Here is a 23,503-nt window from a genome sequence, read left to right on the forward strand (position 1 = left end):
ACAATTTATTTATTAACTCCTATTTCCTTAATGCTTGCAAATTTAGGGTTAAAAAGAACTTTATAATAGATGGAAAGTAGCTTTCACCAGGATCTAAGATGAAAAGCATAACCCAAAATAATAGTAGTTGAAATAATAGTGTTCCTCCTGTATTCATTCTGATGATCTTCCATCAATAAATCCAGGCTCTCCTAAAGAAGCATGAGGCCTTTCTATTGGATCTCAATTCATTTGGAGACAGTATGAAAGCTCTACAGAATCAGGCAGAAGCCTGCCAGGTAAGACTAACTCAGTGATGACAGAAATCACACTTCCCACCACAGAGAAAAAGAAATTGTCTTTATTGCTGATTTTTTACTTTCTACAACCCAAAAACAATGACAAAGAAAACATTAAGTTCTATGACTCTGGTATGCAGGAACTGTAGCATCTACAATTTAGTCCAAAGGAGACTTCATCCAAAAGAACTTTTTGATAAATGGTATCATGTCTTCACTGATGTAATTTTGGATTTCCTCTTTCCTTCCTTTTATATTTCTACCCTCTTTCTTTCTTACTTTCTTCATTTATATCTCTCCTTCTTATCTTTCTTCTTTATTCCCTTCTTTTGTTTCTTAATTTTTAATGCCAAAGCATATTAAATGTCTACTCTATGCAAGTATGAATAAAAAATCCTGATTTGCAGGAAAATTGCAGCCTATTAGGAGACCAGACATTTGACAGTAAGTGCATATAACAGATGTATGAACAGCACAAAAAGTCTCAAAGAAAGGACTCTTGTGTTCTCTTGAAATAACAGTACTGGAAAATAGGAAAATTTTCATAGCTGAGGGACACCACCTGATCTGAATTATTAAGGAAAAACAGATGGGTGGTTTACTGTGCAGAGAAAGAGGATAAGAGTTTTTCTAGTCAATAAACCGTGACAGCAAATGCACTGAGGCACAAAACAATCAAGTTTTGTGGAAAATGCGGTTGGTTAAGAATGTGAGAATGGAAGATGCAATTGGTTGAGAATATGAAATGGCTCAGGTACAAGGTAAAATGGGGTGTCATGAAGATTCATTGAACTGGAATCAAATTAATGTTGTAACAATGTCTCCTGTAGGCAGTGGTAGAAAAGAAGAGACACACTTCTTACCTTCAAGGAATTCTTTCTAACGAGCGGTTGTTAATCCACATATTCAGAATAAACAAAAGATATAGACTCAGTCTGTCAAATCAGTGTATATTTACAGACCTCCTATGCTGTGCCTTCACCAGGCTCTGCACAGTGTGTGTGTAAACAAGAACAGATGGATTTATACATTGTGTGGTATGAGGAAACACGTTACCTAAAGGAGATGAAATCAGAGGGCTCTCTCGGCGGAGGTGCATATTCAACTCCAACTTGAGGAAGGAGTGGGTCATTCCTTAGGAAGAGAGTTTATGTTTTGCTTGATTTCTCAGAGATATGAAATTGGCAGAAAGTAAAAATCAGAGAAAATTCTACCTTAGAATGCATACTGCTTACTAAACAGAGACACAAGATATTTTTAATGATCTCAGTTAATGTTCTCAATTTTTAAAGTTCTGTGGCCTTTCCTGTGCTATTGATCACTCATCTCTCAAACAGAAGATCCAGAGCTCTTGACATAGTAACTTAAAGGCCAGAAGGAATGGGAAGAATTGTCAGTGGAGGTACAGGGAAAGGTGTACCTCCTTTCCCTGTAGGGGAAAGACAGATAACGGGTCTTTCACTTTCTCAAATAATTTTCTGAAATGTTCATATGTATAATCCTTTTGGACCTTCTTAAGGGAGTACACTTCTTAAAATGTATTCCTCCCATTTTAAGAACTGATGGCTTAGAGCATTTAATATGTTTCTGACAAATCATGTATTTGCTTCCTTGCTTTGGGTTTATAGTTCCCAACCTGTCTGTCCCCTGATAAGTGTCAGAAAGGAACAGTCTGAAGACCACATACTTTAATCTCTGCAGCCATGTAAGAGGTTCCAGCCAGAGGCTCTTTTCTCCTGGGAAGCCTAAAGGACTGCTCACCCCTGGTAGGCTGTACAGGGAGATATTTGCAGTGCGTGACTGACACCTGCTTCCTGTTTTTGTTCAGCAACAACAGGCTGCACCAGTGGAGGGAGCTGCTGGAGAACAAAGGGTCATGGCTTTATATGACTTCCAGGCCCGCAGCCCCCGAGAGGTCACCATGAAGAAAGGTGATGTCTTAACGCTGCTCAGTTCCATCAATAAGGTGACTTTTCCTTCTAATGTTTCCATCAAAAAGTGGCTCTTTCAGAACCATCTCTCCCAATCTTGCCAGATATTCACATTTTTACCATCCAACGTTTATTATTTTATTTCTTGAATAACTATAACTGATTAAGTAGTATTTTTTCCTGTAGATATTTTGCAGGATCCTACACAGTTCTTTTGGAATTAAAATCCCAGTGTGACAGTTAAAATCATAAAGAGTTGAAGTTATATAATCAGCCCAAAGATATAGAAAGTATGAGTGAAAATTCTGTAATATATTTAAAGGGCTAAGCTGTCCCTTTCTTTTTTCCTCTTTGCTTGTTCCTCTTCTGTGCCAGTATTTCTAGTGATAAAATAACAATGTCGGGTTAGATGGAGCCTACTGAAAGATGAGTCTTTTGTCAACTTGATTTTCTTTGGATCTTGTGCCTAGGAGAACAATGATAAAATACTGGTTGAGATTTTTAAATATATTTTTCATAAAAACTGAAGTAATTTTTTAATACTCTGATACCTAATTAATCTACAAAAATTCTGAAGAAGAAAAGAAAATAGTTTGGGCTATAGTTATTCCAAAGACAAGTAAATTTTTGGAGTGGCAGATGTTTCCTTATCAAATAACGCGTGCTACTCCCTTTTTTCTTTGTCTAGGCCTCTTCATTATTTTTTGACAAAATTAACGTCAGAGTTTTGGCAGATGTAGCAACAGTTCAAAAATAAAAAATTAACACTCAGGTATATGAATGTCAGAGCAATTCACATTTTTCAGATCTCTGCAAGAAGAATAGAGGAGAAGAAACTTTTGTGCAATATCCCCCTACACAGATGCTCCACTGCCAAGAAGTCCAGCTAGAACCTGGATCCATGTGTTTTTTGTAAATTCCTGATGAACAAAGTGCCCCATCATTAAAAGAGCCATCCTGGGTGTTTGAAAACCTCTCCCAAGTTAAGGGTCTAACATTATGTATCAAATTACTTGATTTCAGGGGCTTGTCTATGCAATTCTTCATTTCATTTCTTGGTCATATATGAAAATTATGTGCTACCCATTAGACATGGTTAGCTTATCTTTGCCATTAACCTGTGCCTGGGCCAAGAGACTTAGTATTGAAGTCTCTCCCATTTGTTGCTTTTCCAAGAATTAATGAAGCAGTGGGTATCTGCTCTCCCTTCAGGACTGGTGGAAGGTGGAAGCTGATGATCATCAGGGCTTTGTCCCAGCTGTCTATGTCAAAAGACTGGCCCACGATGAGTTCCCGATGCTCCCACAGCGGCGACGAGAAGAGCCAGGCAACATCGCCCAGCGCCAGGAGCAAATTGAGAACCAGTAAGTTCTGGAGCCTGGAGAACTGAACAGTACTTGGCCAGACATTTTTGGCCGCAGACATTTCTTCTCATGACCCTGCATCTGTTAGATTTGAGATGCCACAGAAAATTTGAACATTTTAAGAATCGAAAGTAAACCTAGAATCCTTTAAATGTTTCAGTTTCTTTTTGAGGAAAGGCAACCCCAGAATCATTCTATCAATTTCCTGAGGTCAGACACTTCACAGAGCTCTTCTGATTCCCTGTCCCACATTGTTTCAAGGTTGTTAAAGTCTCCTGACATCTACATGAACTTCGTTTACTACGCCAGGTTTTTCATATCCAGTTGTCAGTTACCATGTTAAAATGTCACTTTTATGAAACGGGGAAGGAATGCTGCCAGTCATACTCTTGGGTCACTGGCATTTTTACTATTTTTAAATGCAATACTATGTGTTTATCTTTTTGCCCCCAACGCTGTTTTCCTTCTATCTTTATTTCCTCCTCTCTTCTACTGTTCTTTTGCTTTTGATTTGTTTTCCCTTTCATTTTTGTTCCTCTTTTCTCTCTGTTTGTCACTCAGCCTCTACTCTTCGGTATTTTCTCCTTCTTTTATTCCACTTTTCCCAATTCTCCATCCAGATACCGCTCCCTCTTGGATCGGGCAGAAGAACGCAGACGTCATCTATTGCAACGTTACAATGAATTTTTATTGGCCTATGAGGCAGGAGACATGCTGGAATGGATTCAAGAGAAAAAGGCAGAAAACACTGGGGTGGAACTAGATGATGTTTGGGAGCTGCAGAAAAAGTTTGATGAGTTCCAAAAGGTGAGAAACAGGAACCTTCTCCAGACACCGTTTTGAAGGTTGCCATCATTTCCTTTTATCCCACAGCTTATCCTACATGATCTTTTAATTTATTTCACACTTGTTATGTATTCTCCCCAAAGCTGTTGGCAGCTCTGTGGCTCAGATCTCCCTCTAGGTATTGTAGTTGTTAATAATTGGAAGGGAAATGCAGAGAAAACTAGTTACCCTAACTGCAGCCTTCAGTGCCTGCCACTCTAAAATCCTCCCTGGAGTGCTGGTCTTCCTGAATTCTTCACAACTTGCCCTATACTATACTTTGTTTCCAATGCCCAGGTTGGGATAAGGTATTGTTGTACCATGTGTAAAGTTTAATTGTGGGGCAGAGTTTGGGGTGGAAAAAGGAAGAACCTGACCTGACAAACAATTTCTAATTTTTTGCCTACCTAAAACCTTTTCAGCATTCTTTCTTCCATTAGATACTTTTCCATTATCTTAACTAGCAGTGGGTGTACATTCCTTCTTTTCTTTTTCTTTTGATATCTTCCACATGGGATTTAACACATACACACACACACACACATACACACACACGGGGGGGAGAGAGAGAGAGAGCGCGCGCACTCCCTAGAGCTGTTTCTTACAAATATCTCATAATGCAGGCAGATAGTGACTCAGTTAAAGAAATTCTATAAAGCTGGAGTTTGTACTGGTAGAAAAGGATGTTACACAGCTTGGGTATCAATCCCTCTAATGGTATAACTTAACCCAGGGGAGATTTAAAGAAATCTAGAAAAATGGCTATGCTTCATACTGCAGATAAATAATAGTTCTCTTGACAAGTTTTGGATAGCCACTAGGTGTCAAGATCTTTAAGGATACTCTTCTCAGTGGCGGATTGGAGAAGAGGAGCTTGGTGTGTATTACAGGTGATGTCAGCAATGTTTTGCTGTTTAGCCAAGTAGGGGCAGAGATGGACAGGTAAGTATGGTAGATTCTTGATGAGGGGATTTATACTGCTTTGGATGAATTTTCTCATTCAGGATTTGAAGACCAATGAGCCTCGGCTAAGGGATATCAACAAGGTAGCTGATGATCTGCTATTTGAAGGACTTCTAACACCAGAAGGAGCTCAAATCCGGCAGGTAACTAAGGCTCCCTCCATTCCTCCTCACTACCAGGTTGGGCTTTGGGAGTCCTCATTTCACTTCAACATGGAACTTTATATTCTGCAGATCCACTAGATCATGCAGAAAGTAACAGCCGTATGGCATTGGCTATAGGAAAGGTCAAAGACAATAGCCTCCAAAATCCCTGTATTTTTGTTGTCTAAATTAACTTAATTAAAGCAAGCTCATTTGTTAACATATATTGAGTGTCCTCCATGCCCTCACGTTTGTCATTTCATGGATGGAGTGGGAAAGGAGGCAAAAGTATTGGTAGCAGAAATTAAGATGTAGCTTTAAGAGGCAGTATTAGGAGGTTTAGGTAATATTACACTAGACATTAGTTAAATTAGATTTACATCATAGCTCTATTCTTGTCTGACTCTGTCTTCAGACAAGTCTCTTCATTTCTAAAAACCTCAGTTTCTATATCTGAAAAGTAAACATTGGATAGCACAATATCCAAATTATGATATCCAAACCTCCTTTTAATCTTCTGTACCAGGCTATATCAAATTAAACATAAAGTTTTTTCCTTACATGTCCACCCAATAATATAATTGAATTTGAATTGCAATTTTAGAATATGTACATTGGAACTGACCTAAAATTCTTAAATTACAACACATACTCACCTCCCTTTCACTGTCACACACACAAGAGATACTCAATTACATGAATGCAAAGAAAATGCAGATAAAGAAGCTATGATAGTGGGAAGAGGTTGATTAAGAAAATTTACTGGAAGACACAGGTTCTGATCAATGTGCTGAAGAAGGAGAATATAGGTCAGTAGAGATAGAGGAGAGGCCATTCTTGACCTGATTCAAATCTGGATCTGTGATTCCATAAAAGATCTAATGAACATTAATAAATGTTCAGTTAGTTCTCTGGATTGCCATAAGTCAGTGGGGATGAGTTTTCTGCCTGTTTTTATAGTGGTTGTTATGGGATATGAGGGAGAAGAAATACAAAGGGGAGCAATGTACTTACCCCCTATAGAAAGTAGGGCTTTAAGAGGCTACCTGATTTATTCAATTCAGGATACAGAATTATTTGTCTTAGAGAAATGTGATCACTTCTAACTACCAAAGTAACACTTTCCGCTCATTTTTTTTGGAGTTTATTGTGTCGTCTTTGTAACAGTAAGCACTGATTACTACTCCAGATTTGATGGTTTCACCCTCTAACATCAGCTTCAGAAGAAATCAGTTTCTCTGAGGCACTGGCAAAAATGAGACCCAAGCTCAAGCTGTCCAAGAAAGGAGCAAAGCTATGCAATTTCTGAAGAAAATAACATAAGAACAATTATGATTTAAATCTTGTCTTGTCTTCAGACACTACTGAGCCATGTGAGTTAGTTCTCCATCTCAAGTCTGATGTTTTTGCCTCTTTTAGGAATTGAATGCCCGCTGGGGTTCCTTGCAGAGGCTTGCAGATGAACAGCGGCAGCTGCTGGGCAGTGCCCATGCTGTTGAGGTGTTTCACAGGTAAGAATTTTAACTCTAAAAAGCAGTGCTGCTTTACAACCCACTCACAAAACTTCTAAGTCTATTACTATGGTGGAACCATAGATACTAATATAATCTTTCTTCCTGAGATGGAGACAATGTGCCAATAGAAAATTAGGCTTTTTAGTAGTATAATTCTCACTTCACAGACGGGATAGTCCCAGACAACCCACTTCAATTTTCTAATGCCTAGGCTTGGGTCTTGGAACACAATTAGTAGTCTATATATGTTTCCATGAAAATGAATAAAACTTAGGCTGAGTGCAATGGCTCATAGCTGTAATCCCAGCACTTTGGGTGGCCGAGGCAGGAGGATTGCTTTAGGCTGAGAGTTGTAGACCAACCTGGGCAACAAAGCAAGACATTGTCTCTACAAAAAAATAAAAAATGAAAAATTAGCCCAGTGTGGTGGCACAGGCCTGCAGCCCCAGCTACTTGGGAGGTTGAACTGGGAGGATCACTTGAGCCCAGGAGGCTGAGACTGCAGTGAGCCTTGAACACACCATTGCACTCCAGCCTATTGCAACAGAGTGAGACCCTTGTCTTTAAAATCAAAACAGAAAGAAAGAAACTTGAAGTTGAAACAAGAAGTTTAAGTAATTACATTTCTGAACTAGAAGTCAACAGTAGAGGGCAACAGACATCATATTGACTAACAGCTCATTCAACATTTTTCTTGTTTGATTTTCAAACTAAGAAACACAAAGACACATACAAACAAGTAAACAAACAAACAAAACAGAAACCAAACACCTTCATTGTGTATAAATGTATTTTTGATGATGCAGGGAAGGAAAAACAGACTCAGATAGGTCTGTGTGTTCAGAACGCTTAAGATAGAAAGCTATGAAGTATGATAGCTAAGCATGTGACTGCCGTCAGATGGCCTGGTTCAAGCTTAGGCGCCACCATTCAGCAGTGATATAATCTTGAGAAAATACTTATCCTCTTTAGTCCTCAGTTTTCTGATCTATATAATGGGAATGGTAATAGTAACTATGCTTCTTGGAGTTGTGAAGATTAAACGAGCCTAAGTTTCTAGCACATAAAAAAGAATGATGATAATTGGTGGGGGTTGGGGGTAGGGGATGGGGGGTGTGAGGGTGATGAGTGGTAGTGATGATAACTTTCTTGTGAGCCCCACTAGCCTGCCTCTGGTACATATCCTTACTTTTGAACTCTCTACTCTCTTGTATACCAGAGAAGCAGATGACACAAAGGAGCAGATTGAGAAGAAGTGCCAGGCCCTCAGTGCTGCAGACCCTGGCTCAGATCTATTCAGTGTTCAGGCTCTTCAGCGACAGCATGAGGGCTTTGAAAGGGACCTCGTACCCCTGGGAGATAAGGTGAGACAGGTCCTTCAAAGCTTTTCCAACACTTTCCACTTTATATTTAACCCTATACCAAAGCCCTCTTCTTTGGTTCTCTTTTTCGGTCTCTTATTCTTATATTTCTCTTTGTTTCATATTTGTTTTTGTACACTGTCCCTAAGGCAAGACCATGAAAAGGATATGCCCCATGACCATTAACATGGGGAAAAACTTGTTCAACTCCTGCTGTCTGAGTGAGCACCCTATATCCCTTTGTCTCTTTGGTAGGTGACAAGTGACCAGATCTTGTGGCAGCTAGGTGGAGGCCAGTAGCTCAGGAGAAATAGCAAATGTCCATATCCGGGATGATCAGGCCAATGCCTGAGCATGGTGCATGTTTTTCTTAGCAAGGAATTGAATGAGTTGTTAAATTCTGTTTCAACCCAAAAGTGTACTCTGGAGCTTTCCAGATATACTCAGAGGCTTGGCATTATCATGCAGAACAAAAAGAAGCTCCTCGCATGAAGAATCAAGACCCTTGGGTTTCCTAATTGAGGTTGCCACTAACCAGCAGAGTCACTTAACCACTCTTCCCCACAACCCTCTTATTTTTAAAAACAAGTATGGTAATGCTGATTGTAACTACCTTAGGGAGTTATGTGGACTAAAAGGTTGATATTATTTTATAAAGTATTATGACATACTTATACATCACTGATGTCTATTTCAGGAGCTGAATACTGGGACTTAGGAGTCTCCTTTTGCTAAGATTCAGGTGTGTCTCTAGGCTGATTATCAGAGCTATTGTACCTCCCCAGGTGACCATATTGGGGGAGACAGCGGAGCGTCTCAGTGAGTCCCATCCAGATGCCACTGAGGACCTGCAGAGACAGAAAATGGAGCTTAATGAGGCCTGGGAAGACCTGCAGGGGCGCACAAAGGATCGTAAGGAGAGCCTAAATGAGGCCCAGAAATTCTACCTGTTCCTCAGCAAGGCCAGGTAGAGTGGGGTGGGTAATGTCCATGTCTGGCCTCTAAGTAGACTGTCTAGGAGTGGTCTGGGTACAGATGCTGTTCACTGCTGTGTTTGGAGGGCACCACTGCGTTCAAGTCTTACCTCTTGCAAGGTGTAAAAATTTCAGGTTTGAAACTTAAAGCAATAAAATACAAAGTCTGAAAGAATCTGAAGCCATCTAGGCCAGTTCAGTGAGCTTCTGTAAATGTATACTATATATAAAGTACTATGATGTGGGGTTTTAGAGTTTTGTTCTACTGAGGAGACAGTAGTATTCAGTCTTCTACTGTATTCAGTATTCTGTTGAATACATATAACTATGATAGAACATAATGAAGCCTCAAACACACATTGTAACAAACAGCAGTGAGAATTCAGAGTTGGGTAGAAGAGATGATGCACTGCAGATAATGTAACATTTTATTATATTTTATCAATCAAAATTTTAACAGAAGAGAAAACAAGTCATGTAGACTGAACTGTGCAAACAAAGACATAATCATAAGAAAAGAAGAATAGGAATAAGAACATGTTTGGGTGGTAAGAGAAGTAGTAAGAGATAAACTTAAAACTACTGGGACCAAATTCCAGAGAATTGTGAATATCTTACTGAAGTCTAGACATTATCACAATCCAAAATTCACCTCACAAACATATAGTTTGTGGAACAGTTCCCACGTTCGACTCCATCACATCAGTTCGCTGGGAGGAGCATTAGAGTTGAGGGTCCAGGAAGCTGTAGCTCTCAATGCAATGCTTTTCAAGAAAAAAGGAGGCAAATTTTGGCAAATGACTGTAGTTCCTCTTGGAAATCCCCTCCTCAGTTCCGCACTGGAAAGCTATAGTTTTTGACACAGTTTAAATACATAGCACTCACACCCATTCCAATGGTGCTTCCTTCCCTTTGTGAAGCTGTACTCCTCAGTATGTCAAAGTAGTGTTCCCAGCCCCTGAGCAACATTAATATCTTATTTTACCCTATGTGACACTTTTGCTTTCAGTTTTGTTTTTTAATTGCTATTAGTGCCTATGCTCTGTTTTTTGTTTTTGTTTTTGTTTTCCGTTCTTAACCTAAAGTGTGAATTCCTAGAAGGCACAGATATGCCTTTTTCACAATGTTTGGTACTTAGTAAGCATCCAATAAAACTTAGTTGCTTCAATAAATGAATTTACAAAAGAAGAGACCTCTCTTTTCCTAGAGCTAAGGGTTCCCATTGAGCAAACAAGAGTAATGACGTTCTTTATGAGATGCTTAATTTATTCATTATATATGCTTTAAAGTTAATGCATGGTTAAAATTTGCCTTTTAAGAAGATAGACCTTAGTTTTGCTTGTCTAACTTCCTGACTACTAAAAGGGTAGGGAAATACACCTTGTTTTAATCAACAGTGTGGAGGCCTGTGTGTGTATGTGTATGTTGGCCAAAATATGTGCTAGATTCTCTTGAGAATAAAAGTAAGAGGAAAGACATGATTTCTTTGAGACTCTATAATAAGATGTATCTTCAAACCCTAGAAACCACTTAAAAGGAACAGTAACCAACAGAAGTAATGAAATATGTAACAGTCCAGGATTCCAGAGGTCTGGGTTCTACTGAAGAGGTCTGCTTTTAGTTATATCACATGGGCAAATTAATTATCTTTTCTAAGCTGACTTCTTTATCTCCATAATGAAAACAAAAAATTCCCAGAATCTCTGCAGGATTACTGCAAGAATTGATAAATGTAATAAAAGTGAAGAGGCTTTCAAATACAAGGGATTGTTACCATTAAGTGATACAATAAAAACAGCAAACCTAAGATCTGTGAAGCATATAAAGCCAGATAAAAAATGTTATTCTGGAAATGTTTTCTGGAGAATGGAAAGCTGTAGGGCAAACAGCACTGTAGCAAGTTGCAAAGTTTTCTTGTCGATTCCAATGTGTCTATTTATCTAGGGATCTGCAGAATTGGATCAGCAGCATTGGCGGCATGGTATCATCACAGGAGCTGGCCGAAGACTTAACTGGCATAGAGATCTTGCTGGAGAGACATCAGGTATAACTACAAAAGCCATAGCCACTGATCACTTCACCTGAAACCTCTACTAATTTTAAAATTTCCAACGGAGTTGGCCTCACTGATTTCTTCCCCCTTTTGCCCACAGGAGCACCGTGCTGACATGGAGGCAGAGGCTCCCACCTTCCAGGCCTTAGAGGACTTCGGTGCAGAACTTATAGACAGTGAGCACCGTGCTAGCCCTGAAATTGAAAAAAAGCTTCAAGCTGTCAGGCTAGAGAGAGATGATTTGGAGAAGGCTTGGGAACAACGCAAGAAGATCCTAGACCAGTGCCTGGAGTTGCAGGTACAGCAAATTTCCCAACTGTTAAGCAGGTTCAGTAGTCTGTTTCTTCTATGCAATTTTATATGGTCATTACATGCTCAGTTCACTAGACTTTCCACATTATAAACACAAAGGGAGCTCATCTCTTAAATACCTAGCATTGTACTATGCTTTCTATACCGATCATTGTCATATTCTCCGCTCTTTCCTGTTAGAAGAGTCGAACAAGATGGTGATCAGTCCTGAACATGAGGTGGGTTGTTTATCATTTGTTGATTGATTGAGGAATTGATTGTCTGATTTTTGTTAAGATTCTATCCTGTGGAGGCTCAGAGTGCCACAAAGATTAGTAAGATAGTTTCCCATTTCTTAAATAGTGAAATTAGACATATAGACAGATTTTACTAGTGCGGTGAGATGATTATTAATAAAACAAAAAGTTTGAGTGGTTTGAGGCTAAAGAACAAGAAGTGATTAAAGCTTTTGGGGGAAATGAGCGGTTGTGTCACAGGCTACCCTGAAGGATAACATTTCACAGAGTCTTAAGGAAATGATCAGACAGTATTAACAAGGTTTAAGAACTAGGAAACAGCACCCCAGGAATTGGAGGTAGCTTATACATAAACATAAAGTGTATGTTTGGGAAAGAGGAAAAGTTCCAGTACAGCTAAGATGTGTCACATGAGTGTGTCTTGGAAGATGCTAAGTACTCCTTGCAAAACCCTTTGTGTCACGATCATGAAAGGTGTAACATCATTTCCTTCGCACCACCTGGACGACACCATACCCCTCTCATTTAATTCCTCATAGATGTTCCAGGGGAACTGTGATCAAGCTGAGAACTGGATGGTGGCACGTGAGAATGCCCTGAGGTCAGATGACAAAGATTCCTTAAACAGTCTGGAGGCCTTGAAGAAGAAACAGGATGATTTGCACAAAGCAATCACTGCCCAGGTAATAATGACTAGTAAAGGAGTTAATATAATAATCCATAGTAGTAATAACAGAAATCCTATACATTTGTCTGGTTTTATAATTTACAAACATTTTGATTTGCATTTTTTTTTTTGAAATGGAGTCTCATTCTGTCACCCAGGATGGAGTGCAGTGGTGTGATCTTGGTTGACTGCAACCTCTGCCTCCCGGGTTCAAGTGATTCTCCTGCCTCAGCCTCCTGAATAGCTGGGATTACAGACACCCACCACCATGCCCAGCTAATTTTTGTACTTTTAGCGGAGACGGGGTTTCACCATGTTAGCCAGGCTGGTCTCGAACTCCTGACCTCAAGTGATCTACACACCTCGGCCTTCCAAAGTGCTGAGATTACAAGTGTGAGCCACCATGCCCAGCCCTGATTCCTGTTTGCTTCTTACAGAAAAACTGAGGCAGGCAGGGCAGCCTGACACTTGACATTGTTTCACCCAAGTCACACGCAGCAAGTGGACTCTCTTACTTTAAATCCAGCATTCTAAACTCTGACTTTTAGGATTGAAAATGACTTTATATAGTATTTCAACGTCTCACTCAATACAGGATCCACCCTCTACAATGGTCATGAGAAGTGTCTGTTCTTTAGGGAACTCAGTACCACACAAGTAGCCCATTATTAGATGTTTCTCCGCCTGTTAAGTTGAAACCCACCTCCCTGTAAGGCATTTATTGTTTGACCCTGAGTATATCTTCTGAATCCACAAAGGATAAACCTTTATTCTTTTCTAGGAGGGAGTCTGGGATTGCATCAAGGGCCTAATCTCCAGGCATCTGGGCTCTTTCCTTTTCCTTTTTAGGAAGGGAAGATCACTGACCTACAACATTTTGCTGAGCGCCTCATTGCTGATGAACACTATGCCAAAGAAGAGATTGCTACTCGGCTCCAACGTGTACTAGACAGGTCAGGCCTGAGTGATTGTTTTATGTACTAAAGGAAAATATAGCAAACTGACCTCTTTGCTAGCACTGAGATGGAGGAATACTCTGACTTCCTGTCATTTCTAGGTGCCTAAAACTATCTTGACACCTATGCAGACTTTCTGACTTAGATTTATGGAATGAAAGACATGAAAGATACCTTAGAAATTAACTGGCTTTACCACTGCATTTTATATCTGAAAATAATAAGACTGTGTGAGAAGAAAAGAGGCATGTTGGCAAATGGGAAGATTTATGGATATGGCATCAGAGCATGGGAAGGGTGGAGGAGGGCATAGAGTGATTTGGCTCCATCCTCTAGATGGAAGGCTCTCAAAGCACAACTGATTGCTGAGCAGACAAAGCTTGGAGACCAAGCCGACCTAAAACAATTCTACCGTGATCTTGAGGAGCTGGAAGAATGGATCAGTGAGATGCTGCCCACAGCCTGTGATGAATCCTACAAAGACCCCACTAACATTCAGGCAAGTTCAAAATAGGAACCTTGGAAAATTTCACCATTCTGAGCTTTTTGGCTTGATACTTTAACACTTTCTGACTGTTGAGGTTACCATGCCTGCTCTCAGAGACTTCAGAGTCTGATTTGGAGCAGGTTCCTCAGAAGTCACCATCACCTCAGTTGTGATAGAAATATTAGCCCCTCCTTTTAAATATAATTTACCTTATCTTGTCTCCATAAATAAAAATATAATATAATTTCTGTTTGTTTCCCTTCAGAGGAAATACCTGAAGCACCAGGCCTTTGCAAATGAAGTCTATGGTCGAGCTGATCAGGTGGATGCCACCATCGACCTGGGGCGCTCCCTGATTGAGCGTAGCACGTGTGATTGTGATGAAGAGGCCATGAAGGTAAAGCTCAGGATGAGTTTTGGCTACAAAGGCACGTGAGGAGGAATCATTTACTCTTTCAATGTTCCATGAGTAGAGATATAAAATATGTTCTGTGACCGTATCACAGAAGAACAATCTTCCCTCTGATTGTTGCACAAAGGAGAAAAGGAGTGATGCCCAGACCTTGTCACTCCCATCATACTCAGTACCTGGAACTCTAAGAAAACTCTAGGCTTAATTCCAAAGTCTTATCATGCTTGTTTTACATTTTCTATCCCTTCTGCCAATAGTTTTTTGGCGTTTGTGAGTCAATCTCTTTACTCAACACAGGACCCTTTTTTTGAACTTTCTGTTTTGTCCAACAACTCCTATTGTTGTCCCAGATTAAGTGTAACTGGTTTGAAATGTATGATATTCAAGTATCAGCAAATTTTGGCTAGTTCCTGCCTTCACAACCTTCCTACATTATTCTCTCAAGTAGTCACAAGGCCCAGGATCCTAAAGATTGTAATGACTCCTCACTGTCCTTGGGTTAGGAGCAACTGGAACAGCTGAAGGAACATTGGGATTATCTGCTTGAGAAAACAACTGACAAAGGGCAGAAGCTCAATGAGGCCAGTCGTCAACAGAGGTTCAACACAAGCATCCAGGACTTTGAGTTCTGGCTCTCAGAGGTAATTGCACCTGGAAACAGTAAAGACAAAAGAGTTTAACACATACTTGTCTGACAAATGAATATCTACATGGGCAATTTCCTTGACTTTTCCTGGGAAAAGTTGGGAGACATAGCTGCTGATCTTATTTTCCTTAAAGGCAGTTTCACCTGGCAGCTTTATTGCTTATTTCTCTATTTCCAGGCAGAGACATTGCTGGCCATGAAAGATCAGGCCAGGGACTTGGCTTCAGCAGGAAACCTACTCAAGAAACATCAGCTATTGGAGACAGAGATGTTGGCTCGAGAGGTAAGTAGTGCTGGCATACCATTCCTCTGGGCAGAATAGAAATATTTCTGGCTTTTCTCCCTCCCATCTTAGGAGACCATTTGAAAACACAGCCTTGCAAAATTGTTCTTAGTGTTCTCAACCAGCAGTCATTTTAACTAGGTAAAATTAATGGGCTGTGAAGCCATTAAAACTGTCACTGATAATCAATTATCACTAAACTATAGACTCTAAGATTCCAGAAAGTGGACCCTAAAAACTATCTTTTTTATCTTTTAGTGATGCATACATATAAGCCAATTATCTTTCAAGCTATATATTTGATCTGGTCTTCGAAAGAAAGTAGAAGTTTATAGAATTACAAACAAAAAATCAAACGGGGGCATGTGAAATGAAGTTGAACTACACATGCACTCTGGAAATCCTGTCAAGGATTCCAGTTGCATCCTAATAGCAACCAAAAATTTGTCCTGAGAGCAGTGATAAAAATGCTGAAAGTTGTTAATTTTATACTAAAGAATTTTATAATTATCAGTTTTACTTGATAATACAGATACAGAAAAGGAAGGAGGTCAAAGGCCTTGGGACTTGGTGATGTTTCCTATGACATCACTAGGGGGCTGGGTTAGAATAGGAGTAGACGCAGAAGAGATAGGTGTGTTCAATGGGCAGCTAAGAATGTTGCCCATAGAGTAGCTCTTGCTGAATATTGAATCAATCAATCTGTGGCTGCCAAAGTTGGTACTGTCAAATAAATCAATCTGTGGCTGTCAAAGTCAGTATAAGACAGTCTTGTATGGGAACAAATGATTGCCTGCCAAGATTTTCCTTCTTTTTTTTTTTTTTTGGTACCAGTTCAAGCAATTCTCCTGCCTCAGCCTCCCGAGTAGCAGGGATTACAGGCATGCGCCAGCATGCTCAGCTAATTTTTGTATTTTTAGTAGGGACAGGGTTTCACCATGTTGGCCATGCTAGTCTTGAACTCCTGATCTCTTGATCCACCTGCCTTGGCCTCCCAAAGTGCTGGGATTACAGGCATGAGCCACCGCACACAGCCGATTTTCTTTTTCAGTTGGGGAGAGAAGACAAATACTGAAAACATCAGAAGGAGAAACAGGACACAGGCTAAATATACAGTTTGAGTAATGTAGTAATGCTAACTCTATTGCTCCCACATATGGTCCTTCTCCAACCTGAACATATGCTAACATGTATAACACATAATCAAATTCCATATCTTTAAAAGCTATCCATTTGGCCCAATCTTTGAGCCAGACCAGCTATTGTTAAATTGTGGGATCTGAGTAATGCCTGTACTATACTATTCACTGAGTATCCCAAGACTTTCTAGGATGCGCTCAAGGACCTGAATACATTGGCTGAAGATTTGCTCTCCAGTGGGACTTTCAACGTTGATCAGATTATGGAGAAAAAAGACAGTGTCAACGAGCGTTTCCTGAATGTCCAAGACTTGGCAGCTGCACACCATGAAAAACTGAAAGAGGCCTATGCCTTGTTCCAGTTCTTCCAGGATCTAGATGATGAGGAATCCTGGATAGAGTATGTGCCACCAGCTCAAAATGTGTGGATAATCCAAACAAGTAGATAATCCACCAAACTTGTTCCAATTTATGCTGAAATGAAATGTGTAATTGTTTCTTGAAGATAGTATTACTTCATGTTTGCCACAGCTTAAAGTTAACATTGGTTTTATTTTTCCCAAATTCCCCTACTGGATGCAAGCCAGAGAAAGACAGGTGTGGAGGAAGTGAGGAGCAGTTAACATACTTGACAGGAACAAAACTAAGAAGCCATCTGCATTTGCTCTGTAGTTCGTAGAATGATGTACAATACTCACAGAGACACCTGGGCATTTACACAGCTGATCAGATCCTTGTCATTCTATATCCAGTATATCTTATATGATGCTGAGTTGGACACCCAAAAGAGAATATTACAAAGTATCTGCCATGATTTCATTACTCATCCTATTTTTGTTGTAAAATATGATGGGAAAATATTAGCAAATCACAATATTTTGCCTACTTCCAATTTAACGTGCCTCATCATGCTTCTCTTCTACAAAGCTGCTAATTCTTATGAGTAATCAATAAATTAGAGGGAAGCACAGTGCATAGGGCAACAAACAACATGTTTTCAAATCATTTTTGGATAAGACCATAAGATAGAATAATCTTGTCCATGTAGTCTTCGACTGTGCTTCATGGTGACGCTCAAACATTTTATACTTGGAAGCATCCCAACTGCCATGACTCCTATGAAATCAGCTCTTTATACGCATTCTAGCTGAATTTATTATTGACATTAATAAATGAAAATAACAAAATCCATGGAGGTCATTTATAACTTTCACATTTTTCTGAAATAGGAAACATTAGTGTATATTCTTGAGCAAACAACAGAGGATACACAGGTGGACAGGCAAAGGGACTAATGGAAAGACTGTTACAGTTGTGCCTATTGGTAGAGATCAATATGTTACTTTAATTTGTATTGGCTAAGTCAGAAGTTTTGCTGCAAGCCTCTTCCACTAATTATATTTTCAGTCATTGGCAACAGGGTATTACAGAATTTACAACCACCCTCACCACCAGTCACACACACTCTTAGAAAGCTATTGCTGTAGGATGACCTTGGATGTCTAGACTCCAAACTTTCTGTTTTCTTCCTTGATTTTAGGGAGAAGTTGTTACGAGTGAGCTCCCAGGACTACGGGAGAGATCTTCAGGGTGTTCAGAACTTGCTGAAGAAGCACAGACGCCTAGAAGGGGAGCTGGTAGCACATGAGCCTGCCATCCAGGTAGGAATAGAATACCAGACCTGAAAATATAGAAATCATCTTATAGCAACCTGTCATGTTACAGATAAATAAGAGGGTGCTATAAAATGTGAAAGTAGGATGTCAAGGTCAGAGAGAATTAGTCAAAGAGTTTACAAATATTCTTTTCTCTTCCACCTTTAGTCTCCTATAAGTAGAAGAGTTCTGAACAAGAACCTATGCTCTTCCCTGGAAGGAGCACTTCTAACACTCTTGGGAAGTGATTGACAATTGGGAGCAGATTGGGACATCTGGGAAAACTATACTTGAGCCAACTAAGAAGAAGGCAACTCTGGGTCTGACTTGGCAGCAGGATCACTCTGTGACCATGAATAGACCAAAAAGCAGATTATGAAGAGTAGCCTAGTGCAAGTACTGATATATTTGCTAAAATACTTGGGAATGTTTAGCATAGTAAATCTTGTTGCAGTTTTCATCATTCTCCCTGGACTTTCAGGACCCTCACAAAGTTCTGTGGAGTTTATAAATAATCTGGAGGGTAGGATGGGCTAGATACTTTGATAAGGGACTATGGCTAAATGGGGAGAGATTGTGAGGTAATGGAACATGAATCGGAGTTGTTCTTCAGAATGTGCTGGATATGGCAGAGAAGCTGAAAGACAAGGCTGCTGTGGGGGAAGAGGAGATCCAGTTGCGGCTGGCTCAGTTTGTTGAACATTGGGAGAAGCTCAAAGAGTTGGCCAAGGCCCGGTGAGTGGGATATAGAAGGCCCAGTTCGCTTCCTGGAGTTTGGATGTTGGGAGGATACTTACGTGCCTGTTCAGCATTGTCTGCTCTCCCCAACTACCCATCTATCTCCTTAAGTCCTTTCTCAAATGCCAAGTCTACCCCAAAACTTTCCTCCATATACCCCAGGCAATATGATCACTGCCTCTGTTCTAAATCTACCTCTCCTTCTGCATTTACATGCAGCCGTCTTTTACTATTGTTTTCCTACATGTGTTATCCTTCATATCAGGTTACTAGCCACACATCTGTTTTGCTTTATCTCCCAGTTTTCATATTATATGCAGCCCTTAGTAATGTAAGGATGAAGAATTATTTTCCCCTATAGCCATATAGCCAATTTGAACCACATATACAATGTATTAGTCCGTTCTCACATTGATGTAAAGAACTACCTGAGACTGGGCAATTTATGAAGAAAAGAGGTTTAATCCACTCACAGTTTCATAGGCTGTACAGGAAGCATGATTGGGAGGCCTTGGGAAACTTAGTCATGGCAGAAGGCAAAGTGGAAAGAAGCACATCTACCAAGGCAGAGTAGGGAGTGTGCGTGGGCGCGGGGAGTGCTAAACACTTTTAAACCATCAGATCTTGCAAGAACTCATTCACTATCATGAAAATGGCAAGGAGGAAATCTGCCCCCATAATCCAATCACCTCCCACCAGGCCCCTCCACTGACACATAGGGACTACAGTTCAAGATGAGATTTGGGTGGCGAAACGGAGTCAAACCACATCACACATATAGCCAAATATAACAATTACTGTCTGTAATTCCATTTTTCCTGGGGGGCTAAAAGGGAGATTCTGGCACTTTGTGGTGTCTTCATCATATACGAAAGAAGGCAGTGCTCAGAGTAGAAAGAGACATTGTGTCACTGCTGATATTCTCCAACACTGAAGTCATCATTTCCCTTTTTTGGCTAGGGTGGGTTTCCTCCCTCCAAGAAAGTTTCTTAGACAGTAGAAGGTGCCACAAAATGAACTTCTAGGGAAGGAGTCTCCTCCATTTCACAGCAGATCTTCACCACTGACTAGTAGGCACATATCATATTGCGCTGAGGCCCAGTTCAACTGTGGCTGCCTTGTGAGAATAAGCTGGTCTGCCTGAATGAGATTGTGCCACCCCACTGTACTCCCACTGCTTACCAGTTTGTTCTTATCCTCACTGGGGCTTGTCACCTTGTTATAGAGGACTTCAGTTAGAAGAATCCCTTGAATACTTGCAATTCATGCAGAATGCTGAGGAAGAGGAAGCTTGGATCAATGAAAAGAATGCTATGGCTGTCCGAGGAGATTCTGGAGATACATTAGCTGCTACTCAGGTGAGGAACAGGAAGAATGAATCAATTTTCTTCTCTTCAATTTGGTTATTTTCTTGGGTAGTCAGTGTTTTTACCTGTAATATTAGGACGTTTTTCTGGTGAAAGAAGATGAAGGAAATATTAATAATCCTGACAGTATTAAATACGAAAAATTAAAGTCCAAGCATGTAGGTGACTTGCCCAAGATTAAGGAATCAATCAGGTGTGAAGGCAGAACTCACATCTTAATTCCATAATCTGTGATCTATGAGTCAAAGAAATAATGGTTAAAGACCTTTCCTTACAAGTCAGATTCCTTGTAGATTATAGCTTTTGTAAGGATTCCCTTAAATTTTCATGTTAAATTGATTTGGAAAAAAATCTTCTTATGACATTGGCTGCAGTTTCAACAAAATATAATTTTAGGAAGAAGGTCTTACTGGACAAAATAGTTCCACAATTTATAGACATCCTTTTACATGCAGGATTGGGTTTCTCTATAAAGAAATGAACAAGTAATCAGTGTGATCTTGAGTTGATGCAAATTTTGACAGCTTTTGAGAGTGATTACAAACAATAATGTATTAGGAGTTTGGAAACTATGCCTAGTAACCCTAAAAATTGGGAATTTACCAAGAACTCTTTGTAGAGATTAATTCACTTTAATGTGATGACAGAAGGAAAGGCTTAGATTTGCAAAAGATAGCTTAAACCTATACAACATATAATTCAAATTATCAGCTCCTCTTATTTGTAAGTCTTTTGGATCATGTGTGTGCACCCCACTGCACACGTTCAAGCATTTTAAGGCTTCCTATCAAATGCTTTCAAAGGCTTCCCTTTATTTAAAACAGAACTTTTTTTTGTTTGTTTCATTTTGTTTTGTTTTTGAGATGGAGTCTTGCTCTGTTTCCCAGCCTGGAGTGCAGTGATGTGATCTCAGCTCACTGCAAGCTCTGCCTCCCAGGTTCACGCCATTCTCCTGCCTCAGCCTCCCAAGTAGCTGGGACTACAGGTGCCTGTCACCATGCCAGGCTAATTTTTTGTATTTTTATTAGAGAAGGGGTTTCACCATGTTATCCAGGATGGTTTCGATCTCCTGACCTCATGATTCACCCACCTCGGCCTCCCAAAGTGCTGGGATTACAGGCATTAAAACCGAACTTTTTATTTTGAGAATTATAGATTCACATGCAGTTATAAGAAATAATACAGACAGAATCTCGTGTCCTTTACCAAGTTTTCTCTAATGGAAACATCCAGAAAAGCAGTATATCGTAAATAGGATATTGAGATTGTAAGGTTCAGTTAAGATTCAGAAGGCTACCATCATTACAAGGATCGCTGACGTTGCTTTTTTATAGCCACCTCCTCTTCCTGCCTCTTTAAACTGTGGCAACCACGAGTCTGTTCTACATTTCTATAAGTTTGTCATTTCTATGCTGCTATACAAATTAACTCATATAGTATGATGTAACTTTTGAAGATGGACCTTTTCACTCAGCACCATACTCTGGTGATTAATTTTGGTTATTGTGTGTAACAATAGTTCATTCCTTCTTACTGCTGAGCAGTGTCATGGTAAAAGTATATCACAATTGAACCACTCACCTAGTGAGGGGTGTCTGGACTGTTTCTACTTTTGATGACTGTGAGAAAAGCCACTATAAATATTCATGCACAGATTTTAATGCAAACATAAGTCTATTTCCCTGGGATAAATGTACAGAACCCCAATCACTGAACCATATGTTAACTGCCTATTTAGTTTTGGACCAAAAAAAAAAAAAAAAAAAAAAAAAGCCAAGTTGCTTTCCTGTTTGTATGGCTATAACATTTTACACTCTTAACAAAATGCATAAATGATGTACTTTCTCTATATCCCTGCTAGCATTCTGTGTTGTCACTACTTTTATTTTAACCATTCAAATAGATATATAATGATATCTCATTGTAGTTTGTATGTGCATTTCCTTAATGGATAATGATATTTTACATGTTTGTCATGTGTTTATTTGAAATCTGTATATTTTCTTCAATGAAATGTCTCTTTGTCCACTTTCTAATTGAATTGTTAGTTTGTTCATTTTGATTTGCTTTACTGTGACAAGAACACTGAACATGAGATCTACTCTCTTAATACATTTATACGTGTATAACATATTATTGTTGACTGTAGGTACAATGTTGTAGGCTGTATAGAAACATTTCAAGCATTTTCATCTTGCTTGACAATGTCAGTATCCTATTTATGGTGAAACTCTTTCTCTACTAAAAATATATTATGCCTTATGATTAGTAAAACTTCAATTTTTTTTCTCAGCCTCTGGTAATTAGCATTCCACTCTTTGATTTTATAAATTTGTCTACCTCATATAGGTGGAATCACGTCACACGTGTCTTTCTATAATTGGCTTATTTTGCTTAGTGTAATGTCCTCAAGGTTCATCTATGTTGTCATATATTGCATAACTTTCTTATTTTTTAACACTAAACGGTATTTTGTTGTATGAATATGCCACATTTTTTTCATCCATTCATCTGTTGATGGACATTTAGGTTGTGTCCATATCTTGGTTATTGTTAATAATGCTGCAATGAACATAAGCATGCTAATATCTTATTGAAATCATTATTTCCTTATCCTTTTGGATAAATATCCAGAAATAGAATTGCTGGACCATAGGTAGTTTTATTTTAAATGTTTTGAAGAATATTCATATTGTTTTCCATAACAGCTGTGCCATTTTGCATTCCCACTAACATTGTGAAAGGGTTTCAATTTCTACATATCCTCACTAACACTGGTCTTTTATTTTTTGTTAATAGCCACAGGTGTGAAGTGATATCTCATTGTGGTTTACTTTGCATTTTCCTAATGGTTAATAATGTGAAGCATCTTTTCATATACCTGAGGGGCATTTACATGCCTTTTTAGGGAAATTTCTATCAAACTTCTTAGCTCATTTTTATTATTTTTCAATTTATTTCTTTCAATAGTTTTTTTTAGGTACAGGTGGTTTTGGTTATATGGATAAGTTCTTTAGTGGTGATATCTAAATTTCTGGTACACCTATCACTCAAGTAGTGTACACTATATCCAATATGTAGTCTTTTATCCCTGACCCATTTCCCACCCTTTCCTTCAATTTCTCTAAGTCCATTATATCATTTTAATGCCTTTTCATCCTCATAGCTTAGCTCCTATTTATAAGTGAGAACATAAGAC

At 39.3% G+C, this 23,503-nt stretch overlaps 1 protein-coding gene across 1 annotated transcript in view; it reads left to right on the forward strand.

Annotated features, from left to right (window-relative positions):
* The window catches only part of SPTA1 (spectrin alpha, erythrocytic 1), a 74,919-nt gene that overhangs the window by 27,149 nt on the left and 24,267 nt on the right, over nt 1–23,503 (forward strand). The window contains 20 exon segments of the mRNA XM_077982523.1: nt 186–278; nt 2,107–2,244; nt 3,422–3,573; nt 4,194–4,380; nt 5,403–5,504; nt 6,924–7,015; nt 8,238–8,382; nt 9,165–9,346; nt 11,298–11,397; nt 11,507–11,704; nt 12,494–12,637; nt 13,471–13,574; nt 13,914–14,076; nt 14,330–14,461; nt 14,980–15,117; nt 15,301–15,405; nt 16,736–16,944; nt 18,085–18,205; nt 18,813–18,934; nt 20,163–20,295. Of these exon segments, the coding sequence (XP_077838649.1) occupies nt 186–278; nt 2,107–2,244; nt 3,422–3,573; nt 4,194–4,380; nt 5,403–5,504; nt 6,924–7,015; nt 8,238–8,382; nt 9,165–9,346; nt 11,298–11,397; nt 11,507–11,704; nt 12,494–12,637; nt 13,471–13,574; nt 13,914–14,076; nt 14,330–14,461; nt 14,980–15,117; nt 15,301–15,405; nt 16,736–16,944; nt 18,085–18,205; nt 18,813–18,934; nt 20,163–20,295 (2,760 nt within the window).

This window comes from Macaca mulatta, chromosome 1 (assembly GCF_049350105.2).
Source record: "Macaca mulatta isolate MMU2019108-1 chromosome 1, T2T-MMU8v2.0, whole genome shotgun sequence".
Lineage (NCBI taxonomy): Eukaryota > Metazoa > Chordata > Mammalia > Primates > Cercopithecidae > Macaca > Macaca mulatta.